The sequence below is a fragment of the Sylvia atricapilla genome, chromosome 12 (genome assembly GCF_009819655.1).
Source record: "Sylvia atricapilla isolate bSylAtr1 chromosome 12, bSylAtr1.pri, whole genome shotgun sequence".
Taxonomy (NCBI): domain Eukaryota; kingdom Metazoa; phylum Chordata; class Aves; order Passeriformes; family Sylviidae; genus Sylvia; species Sylvia atricapilla.
In genome coordinates this window covers 6,685,442-6,708,147 of record NC_089151.1, presented here as the reverse complement: position 1 = coordinate 6,708,147, position 22,706 = coordinate 6,685,442, and the positions used below count along the sequence as shown (strand labels likewise).

Below are 22,706 nucleotides of genomic sequence, written 5' to 3'. Positions count from 1 at the left end.
GAGCACAGTCTGTTTTAATCTCCTTAGAGTTGTGAAGAAGACTCAGCCCCAGGGTCTACCCTGTCACTGCACTGTCCCAGCCCCTGAAAATGAACCCTGTTCTCCCTCACTATTCTGGAAATGGAAACCTACAGCCTTTCTCCACCTTTCAGACAAGTGTCCCCCAACAGAGATGCAGACCCAGTCCAACCAAATGCAAGGTTAATCTGTCTACACTTGCCACGGACAATTTATTAACCTTGTCCTATTCACCCGTGCAGCACATGGGCAACTTACTGGCTGCTGTTGACTACAACCTCACAAGAGCACCACAGCTGGCAGGGACCTCTGAAGACCATCAGGTCCAACTCTTGCCTGCACAGGGTCAGCTACAGCAGGTTGTCCAGGACCACATCCAGTCAGGGACTGAACATCTCCATAGATGGATACTTAACATCTTAATATCTCCAAAGACAGAGGGGGGAAGGCTGGAGGACAACCTAGTAGGCACATCTTCAACCTTCAAGGCATCTAACTGACATGAGAAGCCAGCCAATTCCTGCAGAGGAAAACACCTGAGGCTGTATCAACCTTGCTAGGGGAAATTTATTTTTAAGTGATGTTTACAAGAAGTGTGCAAAACCTGAAAAATACAGACGAGGTAAAGAAAGGGCAAAGGGATAAAACAGGACTTCTGCAAGAGGGGGAAAAAATAGACTTCTCCTTTACCCACTGCTAATTTGCCCTCCCCATGGAGCCGAGCCTGCAGTCCAGAAAGGAATTCTCTTGGTTCACTCTGGTTCCTCCAGCAAATCAGACACCAAGCCCCTGCCACGTGCCGTGGTTACTGCTGGCCATGGCAACACCTCTGCAGTTGTAGGTTATTGTAGTGCTCATCTCACCCTTTAGTGTTGGAGCTGTGACAGCCCTTTGCCTGACCCTGCTGGAGGTACCACTATCAGCCCCAGGGGTGCTCAAGGGGCTGGAGTCAAGGCTCAGCAGGAGGGCTAGGTCCCTTGGGAAGCAGCTCTTGAATGCCAGGCTTTTGGTCGGGAGCAGGGTATGAGTGCTGTAAGAGAATCATGGAACTGTTAGGGTTGGAAGGACCTTTGGAGATCATCTAATCCAATCCCCCTGCTAAGTCAGGGTCACCTAAAGCAGGTTACACAGAAATATGTCCAGGTGGGTTTTGAATGTCTCCAGAGAGGGAGAATCCATGATCTCCTCCCGGGCAGACTGTCCCAGTGCTCCTTGCCATGCTTTCTGGGAGCAGCACAGTGCTTCCTACAGTTCCCTGTGCAGTTGGCAGGGACAGGGGGCAGGCAGGCTCCCTCAGAACCCTTGCAGAGTGTGATAGCCAGCAACTGCAAAAGCAGCAATGCCAAAGTGCTTTTTGGAGCTGTGAAGCCCCATGGCTTTTCCCTTTCAACACTCTAGAAGCAGGGAGAGCAGGGGAGGTTTGGGCACTCAATCAAAACTAATGATCTGAATTGGTGCCCTCACCGGAGCCTGGACCAAGCTGGGAGACCCCAGCAGCAGAAACCTGCTACCTCCATGCCAAGCAGCACACCCTGGGAGAAGGGAGTGCTGGCTCTGCCTTGCTCCTAAACCCTCTCCAGGAGGAGAATCACCCAGCCCTCCCCACCAACCCTGCCGGGCAGGGCAGGGGAAAAAAGCTGCATGCAAAGAGCTGGCGCCTGCCACAGACTGCTGAGCTCCCAGGACTGGACTGCAGGAACAGCATGAACTACAGTCCAGAGAACACCAGGCATCTACAGGCATAGTTTCCTCTCTCCACCTCCCTCCTTCCTTTCCACCCCTTTGAGATGTTCACGTCGTCTGCTGCTACTTTGATACAGGTGTCATATCAACCACCGAGGCCAGAGGAAAGTCCACCTGCCCACACACCGTACTCCCCTTTCCCCCACACTCCTGGAGGTTGGCAACGACCGAGGAGAGGGAAGGGAAGGCCGAGGCTCGGGAGCGTCCCATGCGAGCTGAAAGCCACCGCGTGGCGGGAGGCTCATGGCAAGCAGGCAGCCACCTGGTAGGCACCCTCGGCCGTGTGCTGCACGCTGTGCTCCTGCAGCAGGCCCAAGTCCAGGAACCGCTCCCCGCACCACATGCACTTGTACTGCTGCTCCCGGGCGTGCACGCTGTGGTGCTTGTTGAGGTGCTCGCGCTGCTTGAAGGCCTTCTCGCAGGAGGAGCACTTGTAGGGCTTCTCGCCCGTGTGCACGCGCCGGTGGCGCTGCAGGTCCGAGGCGTACTTGAACCGCTTTTCACAGTCGGGGCACTTGAGGGGCTTCTCGCGGGCCGGGTCGCAGCGGTGCTGCACGAACTCCGAGGAGGAGAAGAAACGTCTCTCGCAGAGCGTGCACTTGAGCGGCTTCTCGGCGCAGTGGGCCAGCTGGTGCTTCTGCAGAGCCGAGGCCCGCTTGTAGGACTTGTTGCACACCGCGCACTTGAAGGGCCGCTCCGCGTTCTGCACGCACTTGTGCCGCAGCAGTTCCGAGGACTGGTTGAAGCCTTTCTGGCACACGTTGCACTTGAAGAGGTTCTCTATGCCGTGCACGTGCTGGTGGTACACCAAGTGCGAGGGCTGCACGAAGCCCTTCTCGCACAGGTTGCACTTGAAGCGCTCCTCGGCCTTGTGCGTGCGGCGGTGGCGCATGAGCGCGTACTGCTGCTTGAAGCTCATCTGGCACAGGTCGCACTTGAAGGGCCGCTCCTCGCTGTGCGTGCGCTCGTGCTGCCGCAGGTCCGACGGGCGCTTGAAGGCCTTCTGGCACTCCCCGCAGCGGAAGGGCCGCTCCCCGCTGGGCGTGCAGGGGTGCTGCAGCAGCTCCGAGGACTCCTTGAAGTGCAGCTCGCAGACGTTGCACTTGAAGAGGTGCTCCCCCGAGTGCGCGTACATGTGGCGCACCAGGTGGGAGCGGTGCTTGAAGGTCTTCTCGCACACCGTGCACTTGTAGGGCCGCTCCGAGCTGTGCGTCCGTTTGTGGTGCACCAGGTGGGAGGACTGGCTGAAGCTCTTGTCGCACAGCGTGCACTTGTACGGCTTCTCACCCGTGTGGATGCGCTCGTGCCGGGACAGCTCCGAGAGGTGCTTGAAGGTTTTCTGACAGATGGAGCAGCTGTAGGGCTTCTCCGAGGGGTCGAGAGGCTGTGAATGCTCTACCTCGGGAGGCTTGTAGGTTTTCTCACAGATAGAGCACTTCATGGCGTTGCCGTTGTGGACGTTGTGGTGCTGCGCCAGCGAGGTCAGCAGGGAGAAGCCCATCTTGCAAACCCCACACACAAAGGGCTTCTGCTCCACCTGGATACACTGGTGTTCGAGGAGGTCGGTGGCCTGGTGGAAGATCTTCAGGCACTGGGTACACTGGAAAGAGCGGTCATGGCCTGGCAAGCACTGGTGCTCATGGGGGTTGGAGAGGTGAGCGAGGTCATGGCCACACACACCGCACTTGTGGGATGGTTCTCCAGCCTGGATGGGGGCGTGCTGGTGGTGCTGCAGCCCGGGGTCCGGCTGGAGCAGGATGCCGTACACAGCACAGCCCAAGGGGTTGTCAGCAGTGCTGGGAGGGATGGAGTGCTCTGGGAGGGCGGCTGCCCCAGCGTGGTGCTGCTGCGGTGGCGGTGGCTGCTGTGGTTGCTGCTGTTGCTGCTGCCAGCTTTCTGACATGCTTGGGAAAAAAAAAATGGGATTTTAGCAGTGATAGCTTCAGCTTCCCGGTTGAAAGGGTTCAAGTAAAAGCAAAACCAAAAGACTCTGAGATCCTGATTCCCTGTAACTGATCCCTGATGTTGAGACCAGAAAATCCAGCTCACAGCCAGGATCCTGGGAGGAAAAGAGGTGAAGAGACTCCAGAGCCTCCTCCTTAGACCAGCACAAGTTCTTTATGGACTGATTTAGTCTGGCTTTTCCTTCTTTTGGACAAAAGAACAGGAGGCAGAGGCAAGTGCCTTGAAGACAAGAGGAGGCCCTTCTCCGTGCTGGCTGTGATGTGATCACACTTGGGAAGGGCGCAGGAAGCAACCCAGGGAGCGAGAAGAACCTCTCTGCAAAAAAGAACACAGCTCATGTCAAATCTTAGAAGAAACGTGGGCAATTCTCTATCAACTTTCCCCATAGCTCTCTTTGAAAACTCTCCTGCATCCCTGCACAGCTACCAGGAAGCCAGTGTGGAACCAAAGCCCCAGCTGCTGCTGTGCAAAGGGCCTGGGACAGGGAGTTCTCAGCCTGGGAAGGGCTGGGCTCTGCCCAGACACAGCCAGGCACACGTTTGGGTGTTGTGCTCTCACAAGCGGCAGCACAACTGCTCAGGACCCACTTAGCTCAGCCTTGAGTGGCTCACTGGATCTCCAGTACTGCTGTGGCACTGTCCCACAACATCTGTCTCTCTGCACAGGCTATGCCCCAAACACCGTGCAATCAAGAAGCAACTGGGTTAGATTTTACAGGTGTCAGTGTAAAATGTGGCATCCTAACATGATCCCCCTCCAGCTGAAACAGCCCTGTGAAACGGTTCTGCTCCTCCTGCAGCCTGGATATCGAGCCCATCACCCAAGGGATGTATGCAAAGCATTTCCCCCTCTCTGGGCAGTGCTTGTAGACTGGAAGAGCCAGAGAGCTCAGAAGAAGATTTTCCCTCAGTGTTATCCTATCCTCAGACAGAACACAGAACCCACAGGGATCACTCTGTGAAGATAAAAGGAGAGTTAAAGCAGTGGTTTAGCTGAACATCCTACCAAACCACGGAATAAAAGTACACTGAAGCCAAAAAACCTATGCAAGAGCTGTAGCCTGCCCCTGCTAGAGAGCACCATTAGGCTTGTGCTCACTGAAAAGTTCCAGTCTTTCTAAAGATGTCCAATAAAACCTGGTACCAACTTAAAGAAGAGTAAGACCCACCAGCAAGCAGCAGACAGCAGCAGTGTCAACACACCTCAAGAGAGAAGAAGGTGCAAGCCCTGGTGAGCAGCAGCCACCAACACTCCTGGGCCTCAAGCTGCCAGCCCCATAACAGCAGTTCCATGTCTGTGCCAAAACATCTGCCCCCAGGGTAAGGAAATCCTTGGTCTACCACGAGAATATTCTTTATGTCTAAAACTAAGCAATAAAGAGCACCAGTGAATCTCACTTAACAGCATTCCCACCTCCATCAGCACTCAGCTGAGACTGAGTTGAGCCCCACAGCTCAGGTAGCGCTGGACCCACCTCTGACTTCATTATTTTGTGCTCCAGCACAGTTTCAGCAGTAAAGCCCCCAAAGGCCCCATGGCAGCCCTGCCAGCACGCAGGATGCCCTCCTTCTCCTACAGAGCTCACCTTGACGAAGCGAGTGCTCGCAGTGACGGTACCTGCACCCGAGCTCGGCGGGACACCAAACTTCAGCCCAGCCCGGGCGCCACCTTCCTCCGCAGACACCGCGAACCGCGGCAGGATGAACCCACCGGCGACGCATCCCGGCCTAACGGGAAGGGAAGACTGTGCCCCTCGCAGGGAAGAGCGATACTAACCTTGGCTTACCGAGGGCTCTGCGCGGGGACCCGCGTCGGCGCCAGCTCCAGCCTAACTCATCCCTCCGTGGGAGGTGGGAAGCGACAACCATTTAGGGAGCGCGGTCGGGAGCGCAGAGGTACTTTCAAACTGGCGAGGCGGCCCTCTCGGCATGGCCCGGCCCGCTCCCGCCGGGCCCGGGCCGCCTCAGGGCCGCGGGGCGCGGGGGCGGCCCGGGAGCTCGCAGGCCATCAGCAGCCGCCGCCGCCGCAGCCCGCGGCCAGGCCCGGCCCGCCGCTCGCCGCTCCCCATCGGGCGGCCCCGCTGGCAGCGAGGGGACGGCGCCCCGAGGCCTTCGCCGCCGCCGCGCCGGGAGGCCCCCGCGGTGGGCTCGGGTGTAGGGGGTCGCTGCCCGCCCGGGGCCGCCCCCGCCCCGGCGAGGCGCACACAAAGGGCGGCGGCGGCGGCCGGGCCGCTCACCTGCGGCGGGAGGAGGCCTCGCCGGCGGCAGGGCCGCGGCCTGCGCGCTGCGCCCGAGCCCCGCGCTGGCGTGGAGGCGGGAGCCGGGAGGAAGGGAGGGAGGGAAGGGAGCGAGCGGCGGGCGGGAGCGCAGCGGAGCGAGCGGAACGGAGCGGGCCGGGGCGGCCGCGGCGGCGGCGGAGGAGGCGGGGCGGGCGCGGCGGGTGCTGCCCCCTGCCGGGCCGCGCCGGCAGCTGCGCGGCCGCCGCCAGCGGGGACCGGGCCGTGCCGGCGGGGGCCGCGGCCATGAGCGCCGCGCTGGTGGGCTACAGCAGCTCCGAGGAGGAGCAGGAGCAAGAGGAGGAAGGGGGGAGCCGGGGCGGCGGTGCGCAGGGGTCCCCCGGGGCCAGGTGGGAGCGGTGGGGTGGTGGCGGCAGGAGAGCGCGGGAGGCGGCGGGAGCGCGCGGCCTTCCTCCTCCTCTTCCTCGTTCTCACCCCGCTCCGGTCCCGCAGCGCCGGCCGCCCCCGCCTGCCCGCGCCCGCTGGGCTGCCGGGAGACCCGGACCCGGAGGAGGCCGTGAGCGATGACAGCTCCCGGCACGGCGGCCGCGTGCGCGGCTTCCCCCACGAGCGGGGCAACTGGGCCACGCACGTCTACCTGCCCTGTAGGTACCGGACCTGCGGGGGGGACCGGCACCGGCACCGGGGTGGCTTCGGGGGGATGGCGGGACGGAACAGCCGCTGCGCCCCAGGGTCCTCTGACGGCGCTGCCCCGCAGACATGGCCCAGGAGGAATTCCTGGAGCTGCTGGAGCTGCTGGTGTCCCGCGCCCGCACCTACGTCCCGTCGCTGGCTGCCATGGAGGAGTTCCACCTGAGCCTGTCGCAGTGCGTGGTGCTGCGCTACCACTGGATCGAGCCCTTCGTTCGCTCCCTCAGGGAGCGCCTGGCCGCCTTCCACAGGTGGGTTTGGCAGCGCCCCGGGAGAGCGCTCCCCGCAGCCCTGCTCTGCCCTCGGGATCCGTGTTTTGCCAGCATCCACGCCCTAAGGTGTCCTTGGCACCTGGCGCTGGCAGAACATTAAAGCCCTGGGGATTTTTCCTCACTGCCTCAGGATCTGGCACCAGACACGCCAGGTTTTGGCTTTCCAGGATCAGGCCAGAGCCGTGCCATCCCCTAAACCATGAATAGTTTTGTTGCTTACATCTGGCTCAGGCACCACCTGAGCATCAGCTGCCTCAGGGCTTCTGTCACTGTCCAGGCTTTGGAGGGCTGGAAATGGGAGGGGAATTAATTAATTTGAGCTGCAAAAGGTTCTGGTTGCACCAGTTCTGTCCAATTACAGCATACATTTGCCTGTATCTTTCCATGGCTTGGTAACAATCCTGGCCCTTCCTCATCTTCCCTCCCCCGCTTTTTTTTTTTTTTTTTTTTTTTTTTTTTTTTTGACTTGCAGCTGAAATAGGATCTTATTTCAGATTCTTCTGCGTGGCTGACCAAGTGAAGGTTTACACCAACCAGAACAAAACTAGGTGAGTGCACAGTGGAGCAGCCTGCCTGCCCCAGGAGAAGCCTGAGCAAGGTACTGTGTGGATGGGAAGCGCCACCCTGCCTGTCCCACGGTTGGGCTGTGTCACAACACAGTATGTGATCACCTCCAGATCATCTCCAGACATTTCACACCTTTCCCCAGCCATCTGTACAAGTTTTTAGCTTTGGCGCTGGTTCTCTGCAAGCCTTTGGTGTCGTTAGCCGACGTGCACAGCCTGGGGCGAGCAGAGTGGGACCACCTCTTTTGGCAGCAGTGCCAGTCGTGAAATTGTAGTGCAGGTCTTCCAAGAGCTGGAGAGAAATAGCTGAGATGGTGCTAATTCTCCTGGGCGTCAGCTCAGAAGCCTGATTCCAACGGAATGCAATTAAGATTTTTTGAATGTCAAAGCAAAGGTGATTAAAATTGCAAAAAGTTGCTGAGTCTGGTGGGAAAGGCAGCCCAAGACAGTCATGGGTAGGAAAAAGTGGATATGGAACCTGGGTGACATTTGAATCTTCTGCTTCCCTCCTGGAGGAGAGGAAATGATGATTCTAAATGACTCTAGAAAGTGTCATCCCAACAGTCCTGGAGGAGGTGCTGACCACTTTGTCATGTCTCTCCAGCTTGGTACTTCCCATTCCCTGCTTCCTGTCACACTGTAAAACCTCTCCAGCAACTTCCACTTTTTTAATGCAGCTCCTGCATGAGCATGGCACTCTGCTGAAATTCCCATCCAGTGCATCCTTTGCCTGGAAAATTAATTTTTGTGTCCCAAAAGGTACTGGGTTAGTAAATCTACGTGGTTTATCGTCCAGTTGTGCTTCTCCCTGCTATCACATCATCTGCTTTTCTTCTGAATACAATCATCCCTGGATGCTTAAACCTGGCATTCCTCAGACTTTCTTGTGTTAGGGAGTAGGGAGCTTGCCCAGTAGGAATGTAGGGCTAACTATTCTTACAGCTGTGCTTTCTGCAGCATGAAAAGGTGCTTGCTGTATCTCCTTGCCTTTCTTTAGGACATTTATTGGCTTGGAGGTCTCTGCTGGGCATTTCCAGTTGCTGGAGCTGGTCTCGGAGGTGGACAGAGTTCTAGAGGAATTTGACCTTCCCATATTCTACAAGGTGAGGCGTTTCCTGCTTACTTCCCTGCCAGTCTGGACATGCCGGCTGGTTCTCTGTGAGATGTTCACTCAAATAAACAGGAGTCAGTTGCAGTGGCTGCCCTGCTGTGCATGGAAGCAGGGTTGTCCTAGGATAGAATGGGCACTGTGGGAATGAGGACAATCCTTGTGTCTTTGGCTTGGGCAACTTTCTTGTGCATTAGTCCAGCCTTTTTGCTTGGCACTAGCTTTGGGAACAGGTTTGGGATTTTGAAGGGCCAGATTCCAGTTTGTCTGTCTCCAGAGCTGAGCAGGGAGCTGATGTGGGTTATTCAGAAGTGACCCAGCCATGTACCTGCTCCAGGACCAGTGCTGAGATTCTCCCACAGCTGCAGAGTTGCGCACAGGGAGGCTGGGAACCAGGCAGCCTTCCCCACTGGTGTCCAAAAGGGCTGGGCTGCCCAGGACTCCTCTTGCCTCCAGCACTGTCCATATCAGCTCTGCGTTGTTGAGTTGGCAGAGAGGACTCCCAGCTTTGGGACCCTCCAGCCTCTGTGATCCCAGACAGGGCAGCAGCATCCTGCCAGATCTCCCACTGTGGCTCTGTGCATTGAGCAAAGCCTCCTTTATCCCTCTCATCCTTATCCCTGTTTTGTCTTCAGGACCCATCGTTCCACATCAGCTTGGCCTGGTGCGTCGGGGACCTGTCTGGCCGGCTGGAAGGGCAGTGTCTGCGGGAGCTCCAGGTGTGTCCCCAGGTGCTGTGGAGAGCAGGGGGAGGGCAGAGCTGGAGTCCAGCCACATCTCCCTGCCAGGGCTAGAGAGTGGGAAATTCTCTTCACCGAGCAGGACAAACCTCACTGGGATGAAAGATGAGAAGCTTTTGGGGGGGAACGTGAGTTAAATCACCCTCCCGAGGGAAATCAGAGGCTTGCAGCTGCACATGGCTTCATCTGTGACTTGCTTTAGAGGGAGCTGCCGACTCCATCCTCTGGCAGATCCACCCTCCTGGTACTGACTCCTGCCTCTTATTTTCCAGGACATTGTGGATGGGTTTGAGGAGTCAGCATTCCTGCTGCGTATCCAATGGGAGCAAATCCGCTGCAAGTCGGGGAACAAGTACTTCTCCTTCCCCTTGAGGTAGGGGTGCACTGGGGCTGTGCATTTTGGAGCCTCGAAGACCATCGTGTGGCACAGCTCTGGGTGGTGTGGGCTGTCACGCACCTCCATGCTCTTCTTGCCTGCTCAGCGTCCCTGCGGTGTCTGTGGCCTTGAGTCAGGCCACTTCCAGTTTGAGCTGAAGAAAAGTATGTTTGTAGCAGATTTCATCCTCGCTGCTGGATGTGCTGCAGTCAGCACCGGCGATTCCAGACATCCCACGGTCGCTAATTTTGCTGATTTTTTTAAAAAAAGAAAAAAAAAATCTTCAAAAGCCATAGATGCCTTATGGGAAGGAGGAAGAAGGTAGCGTGGGAAGCTGCTACTAAAGGGAGAGTGTCTCTCACAGTGGGAAGTAGCACTGCCAGATTGTTGGGAGGCTTTGGACATGTTTTGAGTAGCAAAAGGCAAGGACATGGAGCTGGATCCTCTTCCCTGAGTGTTTTCCGACTGTAAGGCAGCTGGGACAAACTCCTGAGTCATGTTGTGTCCCTCTCACACTGCTGCTGCCTCTGTAGAGACATTTCAGTGTCTGATCCTTTTGCCAAACAATAAGAGCTTGCTGCCAGGTGTGGGTGAGCCCTGGAATGGACAGTGTCAGTGTTTGTCTGAGCTGGGAGGGCAGTGCCCACAGGTGAGTCAAGGGGTGGTGGCTCCTGCTCAGGCTCCACGCTTCTTCCCTGTGTGATCAGCACCCAGGTGGATGATGACCATGGGGATTGCAGGCTGGACATCGTCCCTTGGGAGAAAGCTCCTTTTTAATCCTTTTGTTCCTGCAAGTTGGTCAGCTGCAACCTCTCAGGTAGTTGGAACAGGATGCTGATGTAATGCCCTGAATCTTTTATTCCATGTCTGTCCAGAACTCCTGAGCAGTAAAAATCTGTCTCCTGGTGTCATAAAACTGCGTCTGTGTGTATTTCAGCTGTTTCCTTTCAGACACGCACAACTCCTGCAGGCTTCACGTGAGGCCACGTCTGTCAGTGCTCTCGTGTGCTGTCCTGGCACACGAGAGTGGCTTTTTCTGTGGGAGCATCTCTATACAGTTGGGATTTGTGTCCCTGGGAGCATCGCAGCCGGTTGCTGCTGCCAGCAGCTTTTTGAAGTCCTTAACAAAAAATCTGTTAAGTCTTTAGCCAGTTAGTTTCCTGGATGGGTATCTGCAAGATAAGTTTCTTTTGGGGGAAGGAAAAACAAACAAAGGTAGAGATATATTTAGCCCCTGGGAACTTCAGTGAAACCGGTTTCTCTCAGGTTAATGCTCAACCACCAGCCCCAGCAGGGCCTTGGCACAGCACCCGGTTGTGTAACATCGGTGTCAGAGACCCTCGGCACAGGGAACAAATGACTGTGGGGGCAAAGTCGGGGGATTTGGCGGCTGCCGGCGGGGCCGGAGCGGGCGAGGATGGCGGCGGGGAGCGGCCCGGGACAGGGGGCGGAGGACTCTGCGCGGGGCCGGGATCTCTGCCCGGGGCCGGGTCTCTGCGCGGGGCCGGGTCTCTGCCCGGGGCTGGCGGCTGTGCCCGGGGCCGGGGTGTCTGTGCCCGGGGCCGGGGTGTCTGTGCCCGGGGCCGGGGTGTCTGTGCCCGGGGCTGGCGGCTGTGCCCGGGGCTGGCGGCTGTGCCCGGGGCCGGGGTGTCTCTGCCCGGGGCCGGGGTGTCTGTGCCCGGGGCCGGGGTGTCTGTGCCCGGGGCTGGCGGCTGTGCCCGGGGCCGGGGTCTCTGCCCGGGGCTGGGGGCTGTGCCCGGGGCCGGGGTGTCTGTGCCCGGGGCCGGGGTGTCTGTGCCCGGGGCCGGGGTCTGTGCCCGGGGCCGGGTCTCTGCCCGGGGCCGGGGTCTCTGTGCGGGGCGGGGGCTGTGCCCGGGGCCGGCCCGCGCACACACGTGCGGGGGGGAGGCCCCGCCCCTCTCAGCCCGCCCCTCTCAGGCCCCGCCCCCGTCGCGGCCCCGCCCGCTCCCACCGCTCCCCGCCGCCGCCGCCGCGCGCGCCTTCCGTCAGGCGCTCCCGGCGGCGCGCACAGCGCGCGGGGCAGGGCAGCCGAGCAGAGCAGCCGAGCGGAGCCGGGTCCCGCCGCGCCGCGCCGGCCGCCCATGCACCGTGCGCAGCCCCCCGCGGCGGCTCGGCCCCGGGCCATGAGGGCGGCGTAGCTCCGACACCGCCGCGCTCGGCCCGGCCCGGCCCGGCCCGGCGCGGCCGGGGGCAGCCGCGACCCGGCGGCGGCGCGGAATGGCAGGAGGGGGCGGCGCCCCCTGGCGGGCGGGCGGGCGCCTGCCGCCGCTCGTGGTGCTGCTGGTGCTGCTGGCGGCGGCGGCGGGCGACGAGATCAACGCCGAGGTGAGCCACGGGCCCGGGGCTCGGGCACCGCCGCACCGCCACCTGCGGGCCCGGCACACCGCCGGCCGCTGCAGGTGCAAGGCGGGGCGGGGAACGGGGCGGGGGGGCTCCGGGTCGCCCCCGGGGGTGGCGGGGTGTGGGGCGTGGGGAGGAAGCGCTTTGTGCTCGGCGGGGGAGGGGGTGAAAGGGGTTTTGATAAAGGCTCTGCTCCACCACCTCGCCGGGGGAAGGGGAGTGGGGGTAGAAGAAATTAATAGATTTAATGTTGATAGTAATTAAAATGTTAAGCCTTTTTTTGGGGAAAAAAAAAGTGATAGGAAAAGAATTGGGATAGGAAAAGGATTGGAGAACCTGGAGAAGAAGACTTGGAAAAGGAAAAAGACTTGGAAGAGGAATAAGATTTGGAAAAGGAAAAATACTTGGAAGAGGAATAAGACTTAGAAAAGGGAAAAAAATTGGAAAGAATTTAGAAGAAAAGTTTTAAAGATTAAAAGGACCCCTCCCCTAATTTGGAAATTAAAAAAGAAGAATAAGAGGAAAAAAGAAAGTTACAAAAGAGTAATAATAAAGATTAAAATAAAATGCAATTAAAGCAGACAAGAGGAGGCGGAGGCTGGGGCAGGAAGGAAGAGACCCGGCGCGCCCCAGCACCCTCCTGCCCCCCGCCCTGGGGCTGCAGCCCCGCAGGACAGAAGCCCCATTGTGGCTGGAGGCTGGAGTGGGGGTCCCAAGCTTCACATCCCTCAGCAGCTCCCAGGGGACGCCTCCGGAGGAGGATGGGGACAGGCAGCCTGCAGGCAGCCTGGCCTCCTGCCAGCTCCCTTGTCCCTGGAGTCAGGGCATCCGGCAGCAGCCCCCCGAGATCTCTGGATCCCCCACCTTTCAGGGCAGGGCAGGGACCCTGTCCCCTGCTCCCACACTGCTGCCTGCTCGGGGCTGGCATTTGCCACTGGCAGCTGGCACTGACCCCCATGAAGGGACACAGGGCTGGGGTACAGTCAGGCAGGGGACAGATCCTTCCCCACCGGGTGTTGGGGAGCTCCAGGTCCCTGCCGGGGCTGACGCGCGGCTCTCCCGGTGCAGGCATGGCTGCGGCTCTACGGGTACCTGCCGCAGCCCAGCCGCCGCATGTCCACCATGCGCTCGGCTCAGACCTTCTCCGCCGCGCTTGCCGAGATGCAGAAGTTCTACGGCATCACCGTCACTGGCGTCCTGGACGAGGAGACCAAGGCGTGAGTTTCTCCATTGTCCCCTTGCTTGAGCAGATGGCAGCTCCACTCTCAGGCTCTGTGGTTTTGTCTGACAGCCCCAGGGCTCTGCCGGCACCTGGAAAAGTGGGTCCCCCTTGGGAGCTGCTTCTCCCCTTTTGGAGGCTGCACCTCTGCAGCCAGGATGTTATCCCTGGTGTCTGTGGGTGCTGTAACCCTTTGGGACCTTGGCCATGGTGAGCTGAGCCTTGGCTTGGTGTCCTCCTGGCAGGTGGATGAAACGTCCCCGCTGTGGGGTCCCAGATCAGTTTGGAGCACGGATGAAGTCCAACATGCGTCGGAAGCGGTACGCGCTGACAGGGCGGCGTTGGAGCCAGAATCACCTCACCTTCAGGTACCCAACACTGCCAGGGATTCCCTCCCTTCAGCCCGTGGAGAGCCTTGGATCCCGTTAGGGAACGAGTGCTGTTCCAGGCCTTCCCTAGTGAATTCTGTATCCCCAGCATCCAAAACTACACGGAGAAGCTGGGTCGGTACCACTCATACGAGGCTGTCCGACGAGCTTTCCGGGTGTGGGAGCAAGCCACGCCACTGGTTTTCCGGGAGGTGGCCTACGAGGACATCCGGCAGAAAAGGAAGAAGGAGGCTGACATCATGGTGCTCTTTGCCTCTGGATTCCATGGAGACAGCTCTCCCTTTGATGGCCTTGGGGGATTTTTGGCTCATGCCTATTTTCCTGGCCCTGGCATGGGGGGGGACACGCATTTTGACTTGGATGAGCCCTGGACACTGGAGAATGCAGATGTGTCTGGTGAGTTGAGGGCCAAGGAGGTGGTAAAGGTGACCAGAGGAGCCTGGTGGCCTTCTGGGTTGGAGGGTGGGGAGGGCTGTGCTGGTGTGGACAGGAGTGGCAGGGAGAGCAGGTCCACCATGGGTGATGCAGGCTGATCCCACTGGAGCACCCCTCTTGCAGGGTGCTGGGTTCAGGGTCCACATCATGTGTCATGTCCTCCACCCCCTCTTGCTGATGGTGCCTCTCCATGCAGGGAACAACCTTTTCCTGGTGGCCGTGCACGAGCTGGGGCACTCGCTGGGCTTGGAGCACTCCAGCAACCCCAGTGCTATCATGGCCCCCTTCTACCAGTGGATGGACACAGAGAACTTCCAGCTGCCTGAGGATGACCTCAAGGGCATCCAGCAGCTCTACGGTGAGGAGCTGGTTGAGGGATCATCCCAAAGGTGGGATTCTGGGCATGTGTGTGGGGAAACTGAGGTACAGGTGCTGCTGGTCTGCATCACCACATCCCTTCTCTCGTATGCCTGATCCAGGTACCGCAGATGGGCACCCTCAGCCCACCAAGCCTTTGCCCACCGTGACACCCCGGAGACCTGGCAGGCCAGACCAGAGACCCCCTAAACCTCCCCCTCCGGGGAAACCAGAGCGACCACCCAAACCTGGCAGCCCAGACCGACCTGACCAGTATGGCCCCGACATCTGCGATGGGGACTTTGACACGGTGGCAGTGCTGCGTGGGGAGATGTTTGTATTCAAGGTACCTGCCAGGACCCCCTCTTGCCCTTTCCTTGGGTCTATGGGTGGGAGAATCTCTCAGCAAGGTGACTGTGTCCCTGTGTTGTCTCCATGCTCTGCCAACACCGTTTCTTTCCAGGGCCGGTGGTTCTGGAGGGTCCGGCACAACCGGGTGCTGGACAACTACCCCATGCCCATCGGACACTTCTGGCGGGGCCTCCCTGGGGACATCGATGCTGCCTATGAGAGGCATGATGGGAAGTTCGTCTTCTTTAAAGGTGAGCAGGGAAGCTGGATGGGAGGGCTGAGGTGGAAGCGAGACCCCCAGTGCCCCCCACAAAGCTGCTGAGAGCTGGTTGGCTTCAGTCCCATCCTGACCCACCCCGCCAGCCAGGGCTGCTGTGTGATCCCAAGGGGTTGGGGTGGCTACAGGTACCTACACTATCCCTGTCCATTTGTGCATCTGCCACAGCAGCTGGGCAGGACCTTCTCATCCACCTTCTCCAACTCTTTTCCCCTCTAGGTGACCGGTACTGGCTCTTCCGAGAAGCCAACCTGGAGCCTGGGTACCCACAGCCCCTGGTCACCTATGGGCAGGGCATCCCCTACGACAGCATTGACACGGCCGTCTGGTGGGAACCCACGGGACACACCTTCTTCTTCCGTGGGGACAGGTGAGTCTCTGTGATCTCCCTGCTCTGCTGCCTCCTGGCCCCTGTCAGGGGGACAGTGTTGGGCCGTGGGGACCTCTGTGCTCCTCACCTACTCCTCACCTCCCTCTCCCCAGATACTGGCGCTTTAATGAGGACACACGCTCGGTGGACCCTGGGTACCCAAAGCCCATCTCTGTCTGGGTGGGCATCCCTCCCTCTCCCAAGGGAGCCTTCCTCAGCTCGGATGCCTGTAAGTAGAGGAGGAGAGGGGTGGGTGGTGGGGGGGGTCTTGGGGATGAGATTATCCCTCTGATAGCCTGGCCACATACGGGATATGGGATGGACTTGGGGAGAGTGTCTGGGGGTCAGCAGTGAATCCCTTTCTGAAGGGTTTCACCAGTCCTGGAGCAAAACCTGCTGTCTTGGGCATCTGCAGGGGTGCCCAGGTTCTGCAGTGTCCTGTGCCCACCGACTTACCCCTTGTCCTGATCTTCTCTCCCCCAGCCTCCACCTACTTCTACAGAGGCACTAAGTACTGGAAGTTTGACAATGAGCGTCTCAAGACAGAGCCAGGCTATCCCAAATCCATCCTACGGGACTTCATGGGCTGTCACACGGAGCTGGTCCCAGACCCCAATCCCCGCTGGCCCGATGTGGACCGACCCCCCTTCAACCCTGATGGGGATGGGGGGACTGAAGGTGAGGAGGAGGAGGAAGAGGAAGATGAGGATTACAACGAGGGAGATGGCCAGCCAGGCAGGGACGTGGACGTGGTGGTGCAGATTGACGAGTACACACGCACTATGAGCGTGGTCATGGTGCTGGTGCTGCTGGTGCTGCTGCTCTGCATCCTGGGCCTCATCTACGTCATCGTCCAGATGCAGAGGAAGGGCGCACCCCGAATGCTCATGTACTGCAAGCGCTCCTTGCAGGAGTGGGTCTGACCCTGGCTCCCTGCCCCAACCGCCCCCACCACCATGGTGCTAAGATGGACCTGACACCCCCTCCCCTTGACCCTCACCACGGCCTCAGCCCCTCTACCCCATTGTTGCTTGATGGCTCCAGCCTCAGAAAAGGGGGGATGCCCAACCCCCCCAGCCCCTCCAGAGCAGCCGGGCTGGGACCGGGGATGGTCATGGGGGGGCTGGAGGGCATCCAGGCCCTGCCTGCTCCCTAGTGCCTGTGCGTCCCCCTAGCCACCCCTCAGGCTGCCACCCATCACATGCCTGCATCTGCCATGGGTCCCAGCAGGGTCCTTTCCTCCTGTGTGAGCCCGCTGCAGCTTGGGTGGTGAGTGGGCTGGGGGCTGCTCACGAGTGCTGCGGGCTGGCAGGTCTCAGCCGCTGGCACCTGCAGTGGTGGGGAAGGGAGGGCTGAGCTCATGGCTGTGTTTCCTGTTGAACCACGGGGATACAGGGATGTGGTGCCTAAAGACAGTGTGAGTTGGGAAATGCCACCTCTGCAACCCTGCTGGAGCTCAGCTCAGTCCGGGCCCTGCTGCTGCCACCGTGGGACAAAGCCCTGGGGCACATGGCCCTGTGGGCAGGGCAGTGGGCACGGCCGCCTTGTATGTCCATTAAACGGGTCGGGTGTGTGGAGAGCTGTGGTGCCATTGTCCTTCCTGCTGCGGGGCTGCCCTGGGAGGGATTGGGCAAATTTCATGATAACGGGGCTTGTCTGGGGGCGTCTCCCTGCATGGCACCCCCAGGGGACAGGGTGCCATGCTAAGGGATGCAGGGAAAGGGTCAGCATGGCCAGTGATGTCCCTGCCCTGGGGCTGCCACTTTAGGGGGGTCAGCTAAAGCAGCCCCCCCCCCACCAGTGGACAGAGCTGCCTTTCAGCAGCTCCCATGGCAGTGACAAGGGCCTGGCTGGGAACACAGGGTGCCTTGTTCTCCCCCAGCCAGCACTGCTCTTCAGCCCCGGGCGGCCGCCTCCCTTCCCCGGGCAGGGGCCGGCACAGCTGGGGGACCCTCCTGGAGCCACTTCACAGGGTGCTTCAGCTCCCTGTCCCCACACGGCCATGTGGAGTTTCCTGGGGGGAAGGGGTGGCCATATCCTGTCTCACCACTGCTGTCTTGGCAGAGGAAGGCAAGAGGAGTCACGACTGCTGCAGAGATCAGGGAAATAATCATGGGAGTGGGAAAGATTAGACTTCAGGGATAGGAAACTGGCTTTATCTGGGGAAAAATGTTGCTCAGACATTATTGGGAAAAACCAAACTACAGAAGCGGTGATGGAGATAGTGGTGTCCCTGCCTCTGCTGGTGATGTTGTGATCACAGGGGTGGCAGCCAGAGCCAGGTTTGCTCTGCAGGTGGAGCCTTGGGGTGGGCAGCAGAGGCCTGGCACAGTTGCTGCACTGGTGGGGAGGCTGATTGGGCTGTGCTGGGCGAGGAGATTTGTGTGAACCTGACCCATCCCTGTGGACATGACCCTCTGGAATTGGGGAACATCCCCATGTGGGAATTGGCTCCAGTTAGCATCCTTGCTTCCTCCAGCCTCCCCTGCAGCAGGACCAGGGCCAGCACTGTGCCAACACCTGTGCCCTGCCTCTCCCCCAGGCACCTCTGTCTTGGTGCACCCCTGACCTGCTCCCCTTGCCCAGGTGCTCCAGCTGCTCCTTTGCCCACATCCCCTCCTGCCAGCCCTGGCTGCTGGGTGGGAGGGTTCCCCCACTTCATGGATGAGGATGTGAAGCCTCTGTGCTTCCCCCATCCTTCTCCCTCCCTAGGGCCCAGAGCTGCTGGCTCAGTTCCCGACTGCTACAACCACTTCCCAGCACTGAATTACCCTGAGCTGCCCAGCCACTTGTCAGACACTAATTACTGTAAAAGGGAAGGAGTGATGCTGGCTCTCACTCTGCTTTCCTGGTGCTGGGGGGGTACCCTGTGGCCTGAGTCACCCATCATCCCCTGCCCTAGCCTCCATCCCTGTCCACACTGGGCAGTGATTTCCAGACATGAGCCGATTCCCTGGAAAACACGTTTGGCTCAGACTCAGCACATCACTGCAGCCAAGCGAGAAGTCAAAATCAGGAACAGAAAACCTCTGAGGAATTGGGGGGAGTGGGTGGAAAAAGGTCTCAAAGTGGCTGAGCTGTTGTATTCCATCAGCCAGGCCTTGCTGGGTCACATTCCTTCAGTTCAGTTTTGACCATTTTGCTCAGATTCGTACTTGTGTGGGTCCTCCCCAGAGCTGAGGGAGGACTCACAGCTCTGCTGAGCCGGGAGCCCTGCCATGGGGCAGCCTGACACTCCAGCCTGTCCTGAACCGCGGCCAGACAGGCACCAGGAGCTGCCAAAATCCATGAACCTTGCCAAAAGGCGAGGCACGAGGAAAGCACGGCCGGGATTCACTCTCCCCACCCCCGCAGAGACTGCTCCAGAGCCCAGAGCAGATGCATTTCCCACGGCAGATGCATTTCCCACACTGGATGCACTTCCCGTGGCAGATGCATTTCTGAAACAGATGTATTTCCCACGGCAGCAGTGTTTCCCTTCTCTCCTGGGGGTACAGAAGGCTCGACGGGGTGCAGGACTGGGACCCCAAAGCCTGGTACCTGGAAAAACGCCTGGCTCGCAGGGAACGCCAGAGCTGGACAAGGATGCCCAGGGCCAGCTGCTCATGATATCCCTTCCATGGCAAGGGCGGGGCCTCCTTGCTGATTCAGGGTGGGACAGGAGCTGGGAACAATTCCTCGGCGGGCATTAGGGATGCTGGGAGCAGAGGGCCAAGCCGCCACACTTGGTGAGCTGGGACACCGCCTCCCACCCCCTCCCGCTTTTCCCCGGATGCTGCAGCAGAGTTGGTGCCAGGAGCCCAGGGCCATCTGGAAACGCTCACGGACAGCAGTAAAGGACCCGCTGGAGACAAAGCCCAGCATTGCAGCAGCGCCCAGGCTCTGCCGGAGGCTCCTGCGCTGCCCTGCACACCCACAGTGGGGTCAGCTCACCTCTGGCCACCCGTGGCTGTGGGAGGCAGGGGCAGACACCTGCTCCAAGGGACAGGGCTGTTGGGAGCATGAGGGAGTCAGGTCTGGCTGAGCCGGGTGCCCCGCCAGGCTCCACTCCTGCCAGGCAGCTCCCTGCTTCCCAAAAATAGGTTGGAGAAGTCTGATCTGGAAAAGACCCTGGGAGCTCAGCGTCCTCCAGGCCCTGCTGTGCTGGGATGGCTGCTGGGATGTGCGTGAGGAGGTCACCAGGGCTGGCAGGGGCTCTCTGCCTAATTAGCACCATCTCAGGAGAATCCTGCTCTTCCTCTGCAAGCGAGGGCACCATCCCCTGTTCGGCGCTGAGGAAAGGACCCGGAAAACACAGAGGAAGCCGGGCTCAGTGCAGAGGAAGAACTGGGGCTGGGATACAGCAGGCAGCGACCGGCCGGCTCAAGGTCGGAGGAAACAATGCTGGGGATGGAGGGCAGGGCCGCGGGGCCCTGGGAGGGGTTGAACCTGCTGCATGTGCTCGCTGCAGGCAGGGCGGAGGCTCGGGGACGGGTCGGTGCCAGCACAGCCCCGCCGCGGGTGGGATGCACCCACCAACCGCACTGAGCTCGGCAAGTGTGTGTGTGGCTCATACCCCTCTCCTCCCCTCACACCCGGGCAGCCCCCAGCCTGCTCCCGGGGTGCTGGGACCCCTCATCTCACATATCTGGGGCTGCAGGGGTAACATATGAAGTGATGGTGAAGCAGATGGGCTGCTTCAGCACAACTTGGCATCCATTATCTTCTCACCTCTAGCGGCTCTGAGGCTCTCCCCTCTGCATCCCAGGTTAGCTCTTAGGGTGCACAACTCCTCCCTTACCCAAACAAATTGTGTTTGGGTGATCCCATTTTGCAGCCTGCCAGGCCTCTGACCCCTCTCCTGCAGGCGCCAGCAGGGCAGGAACATCAGCTCTCTCTGCATGCAAAGTGGCCAAAGTCCCCAGTACCGTCACTTGGTTTTCCTGGGCGGTGGCCAGTGGTAAAACTCAAAATAAATATTTCCCTTGCTTCCAGCACTGCCTGCCCCACATTAGACAACAGCTGCAAAGGATTAATGTCGCCCTGGAGGTGTAATCCCTCTATAAAGATGACAACATTTGGCCCAAGACATCCAGGGAGATGCAGAATGGACAAGAAGCAGAGTTTGGCCCAGATTTATTTGATTCCTGCTTATCCTTCTGTGATTACAGCTCTGTGCTTCTTTGTCAGGACCCACTTGATAAGAAGGTCACAAAGTGCAAGGGGACAAACACAGGCAGGGACAGAAGCTTGTACCAGTGTCCTGCCACTCTGCTGAGCTGGACGCTCACACAGGACTCTTCTGCCCCAGCAGTAGAGCAAACGGAGAAGGCTTTCCAGGAAAACCCCACTGCCTGCTTGCCCTGCCAGCAGCTGCCACCTGTCCAGGCAGAGCCACTGGAGCCTTGGGATGTCCCAGCCTTGGCATGCACCACAGTGACTGCCAGCTGCTCCAGCCCAAGCCTGCTGCTGCTGGCCCAGCCCAGGGGAGGTCCCTTGCTGCCAGGAGCTGCAGCCTGTGCACTCACCGTATTTCAGCATCCAAGCTTTCAAATGGAAGCTTTGCCTTTCATGTAGAAAGCAGCTCCCAGCACTGAGGTCCTGATCAAAGTGTCCACGTGCAGAACCTTGCCCCAGCCAATGGAAGACAAAAGTGAAAAGCTGGTGCAGAGAAGAAAACTGATCTTTGGGTGGGCCCTGCTCTGCCCCTGGTTGAAATCAGGGCTCTCCACAAAGATTCTTTTCTCTCCCACTTGACGTGATCTGTAACAAGGACTTATGAAGGAAGGAAGGAGCAGGCCACCCACAGAAAGGTGAATGAGGAGATATTTAAGGTCTTTTCTCCATAGGCTGCCTGCACTGAACCAGGACTCCCCTGTGCCCACCCCTCATACCTAGCTGGGGCTGCCCTGGGAGCAGGCAGGCAGTAGCCATCCATGACTCTCATCTCTGCCCCCACCTCCTTCCTGCATTCCTCCTTCCTGTATTCCTAACTCTTTCCATGTCAGGAGGATGTTCCATCCCAGTCACATCAAAAGCCATAACCAAAGGAGTAAGAAGCTGGGCATGATGCCTCTGACATTCTGGCCCATCTACCAGCATCTCCTCTTCTCCCACAGGGAGAGCATCCAACTTCACCCACCATCAGCGAGATGGTTAAAGTTTTGGATGGGAAAGAGGGATTAGAAGAGAAAGATTTTGGAAGAACACTGTGTAAATCAAGCATCTGGCCCTAAAGGAAAGAGCCAGTATCTGATGATACTCCACTTTGTGCAACAAGTAAACAGGAAGATTCAGTATTTTGTTTCATATTTAAAAATACACAGAAGGTCCATATGGATGTAAGGGTTTGTGGCTGGGAGTTTATTCCAGCAAATCCGCTGGCACAGCTCCTAGAGGTCGGGCAGGAATTTGCAGCATGGCCCATCTGATCTCTGCAGAGGCAGCCAGCTCGGGGCCCAGGGGAGCCCAGCCCCTCTTAATGCATTAGAGCTGGTCACTCAGGGTGAGCTCAACTCCTCAAGGACAAGGGGGAACTCCAGCACAGGCCCCAGCAGGGCAGGGAAAGGCAGCAGCAGCTCCTGCTGAGTTTTCAGCTGCCAAAGACTCCCAAAACCACATGGTGTTAAGCAAGGGCTTGCGGGAAAAGATACACATTTAACCTCCTGGTGTCTGATGGATGCACTCAGCAGCTCCCCCAGCTCTGGCAAACTTTGCAAACATGGAGAAAGCCTCAGCATGGACTTCATTAAGGCCAACCCTTGGCACACGATCCAGTGCAATTCCACTTAACAGATCGAGTCCAGCCAAGCCTTGACATATGTCAATGCAAGATGGATGGTGCTTTCTCATGTGGGCTTCATTGGCTGGGATCCTTAGAGCTACCAAGCTGTTCAGCTGCTAGAAGAATTGCAAAGGTCTTCTCCAGAAAGTCTTCTGCAGGTGCAATCCAGCCCCACATGGCAGCACCTCCAGTTGAAAGCCCAGCAGCTCTAAAGGTGCAGGTGAGGCAGCTCCATTACAGGTGCCTGGAGAGCTTTGCCATAGAAATGCAGAGAGAGGGTGCACAGACATACCAAACCCTTTAAACCAGGTGGGGTTTCAGTGGTCAGGATTAAACCCAGAATCTAAGGCAGATGTCCCGCAGCAGGCTCTCCTCCTCCTGAGAGAGCAGCTTTGTTCTACAGAGCAGTAACTCAAGTGAAGTCTTCCACATTCACTGCACAGCCCAGGGAAGGATCGCTCCCAGCCTTT

General features: G+C 58.9%; 3 protein-coding genes across 4 annotated transcripts; 2 read left to right on the top strand and 1 right to left on the bottom strand.

Annotated features, from left to right (window-relative positions):
- Positions 1–568: 568 nt before the first annotated feature.
- On the bottom strand, positions 569–5,716 carry ZNF319 (zinc finger protein 319). Of its 2 annotated transcripts, none has more exons than XM_066327573.1 (2): positions 5,503–5,716; positions 569–4,041 (listed from the first exon to the last, which is right to left on the bottom strand). In XM_066327573.1, the coding sequence occupies exon 2, from the start codon at positions 3,662–3,664 to the stop codon at positions 2,003–2,005; it is 1,662 nt and encodes a 553-aa protein (XP_066183670.1). In that variant the 5' UTR covers positions 3,665–4,041; positions 5,503–5,716; the 3' UTR covers positions 569–2,002. The 2 variants fall into 2 exon arrangements, with proteins under 2 accessions (XP_066183670.1, XP_066183671.1); XM_066327574.1 differs by lacking the exon at positions 5,503–5,716 and adding an exon at positions 5,312–5,428.
- Positions 5,717–6,210: 494 nt separating this feature from the next.
- Positions 6,211–10,049, top strand: USB1 (U6 snRNA biogenesis phosphodiesterase 1). The gene is made up of 7 exons (XM_066327575.1): positions 6,211–6,351; positions 6,455–6,606; positions 6,720–6,903; positions 7,419–7,472; positions 8,488–8,593; positions 9,234–9,317; positions 9,611–10,049. The coding sequence occupies exons 1-7, from the start codon at positions 6,248–6,250 to the stop codon at positions 9,713–9,715; spliced, it is 789 nt and encodes a 262-aa protein (XP_066183672.1). The 5' UTR covers positions 6,211–6,247; the 3' UTR covers positions 9,716–10,049.
- A 1,789-nt stretch (positions 10,050–11,838) lies between these two features.
- Positions 11,839–17,052, top strand: MMP15 (matrix metallopeptidase 15). Its single transcript, XM_066327571.1, has 10 exons — positions 11,839–12,060; positions 13,144–13,292; positions 13,540–13,662; positions 13,772–14,079; positions 14,315–14,476; positions 14,598–14,821; positions 14,939–15,077; positions 15,323–15,473; positions 15,587–15,702; positions 15,957–17,052. Exons 1-10 carry the CDS (start codon positions 11,953–11,955, stop codon positions 16,394–16,396), a joined length of 1,920 nt encoding a protein of 639 aa, XP_066183668.1. The 5' UTR covers positions 11,839–11,952; the 3' UTR covers positions 16,397–17,052.
- Positions 17,053–22,706: the final 5,654 nt, after the last annotated feature.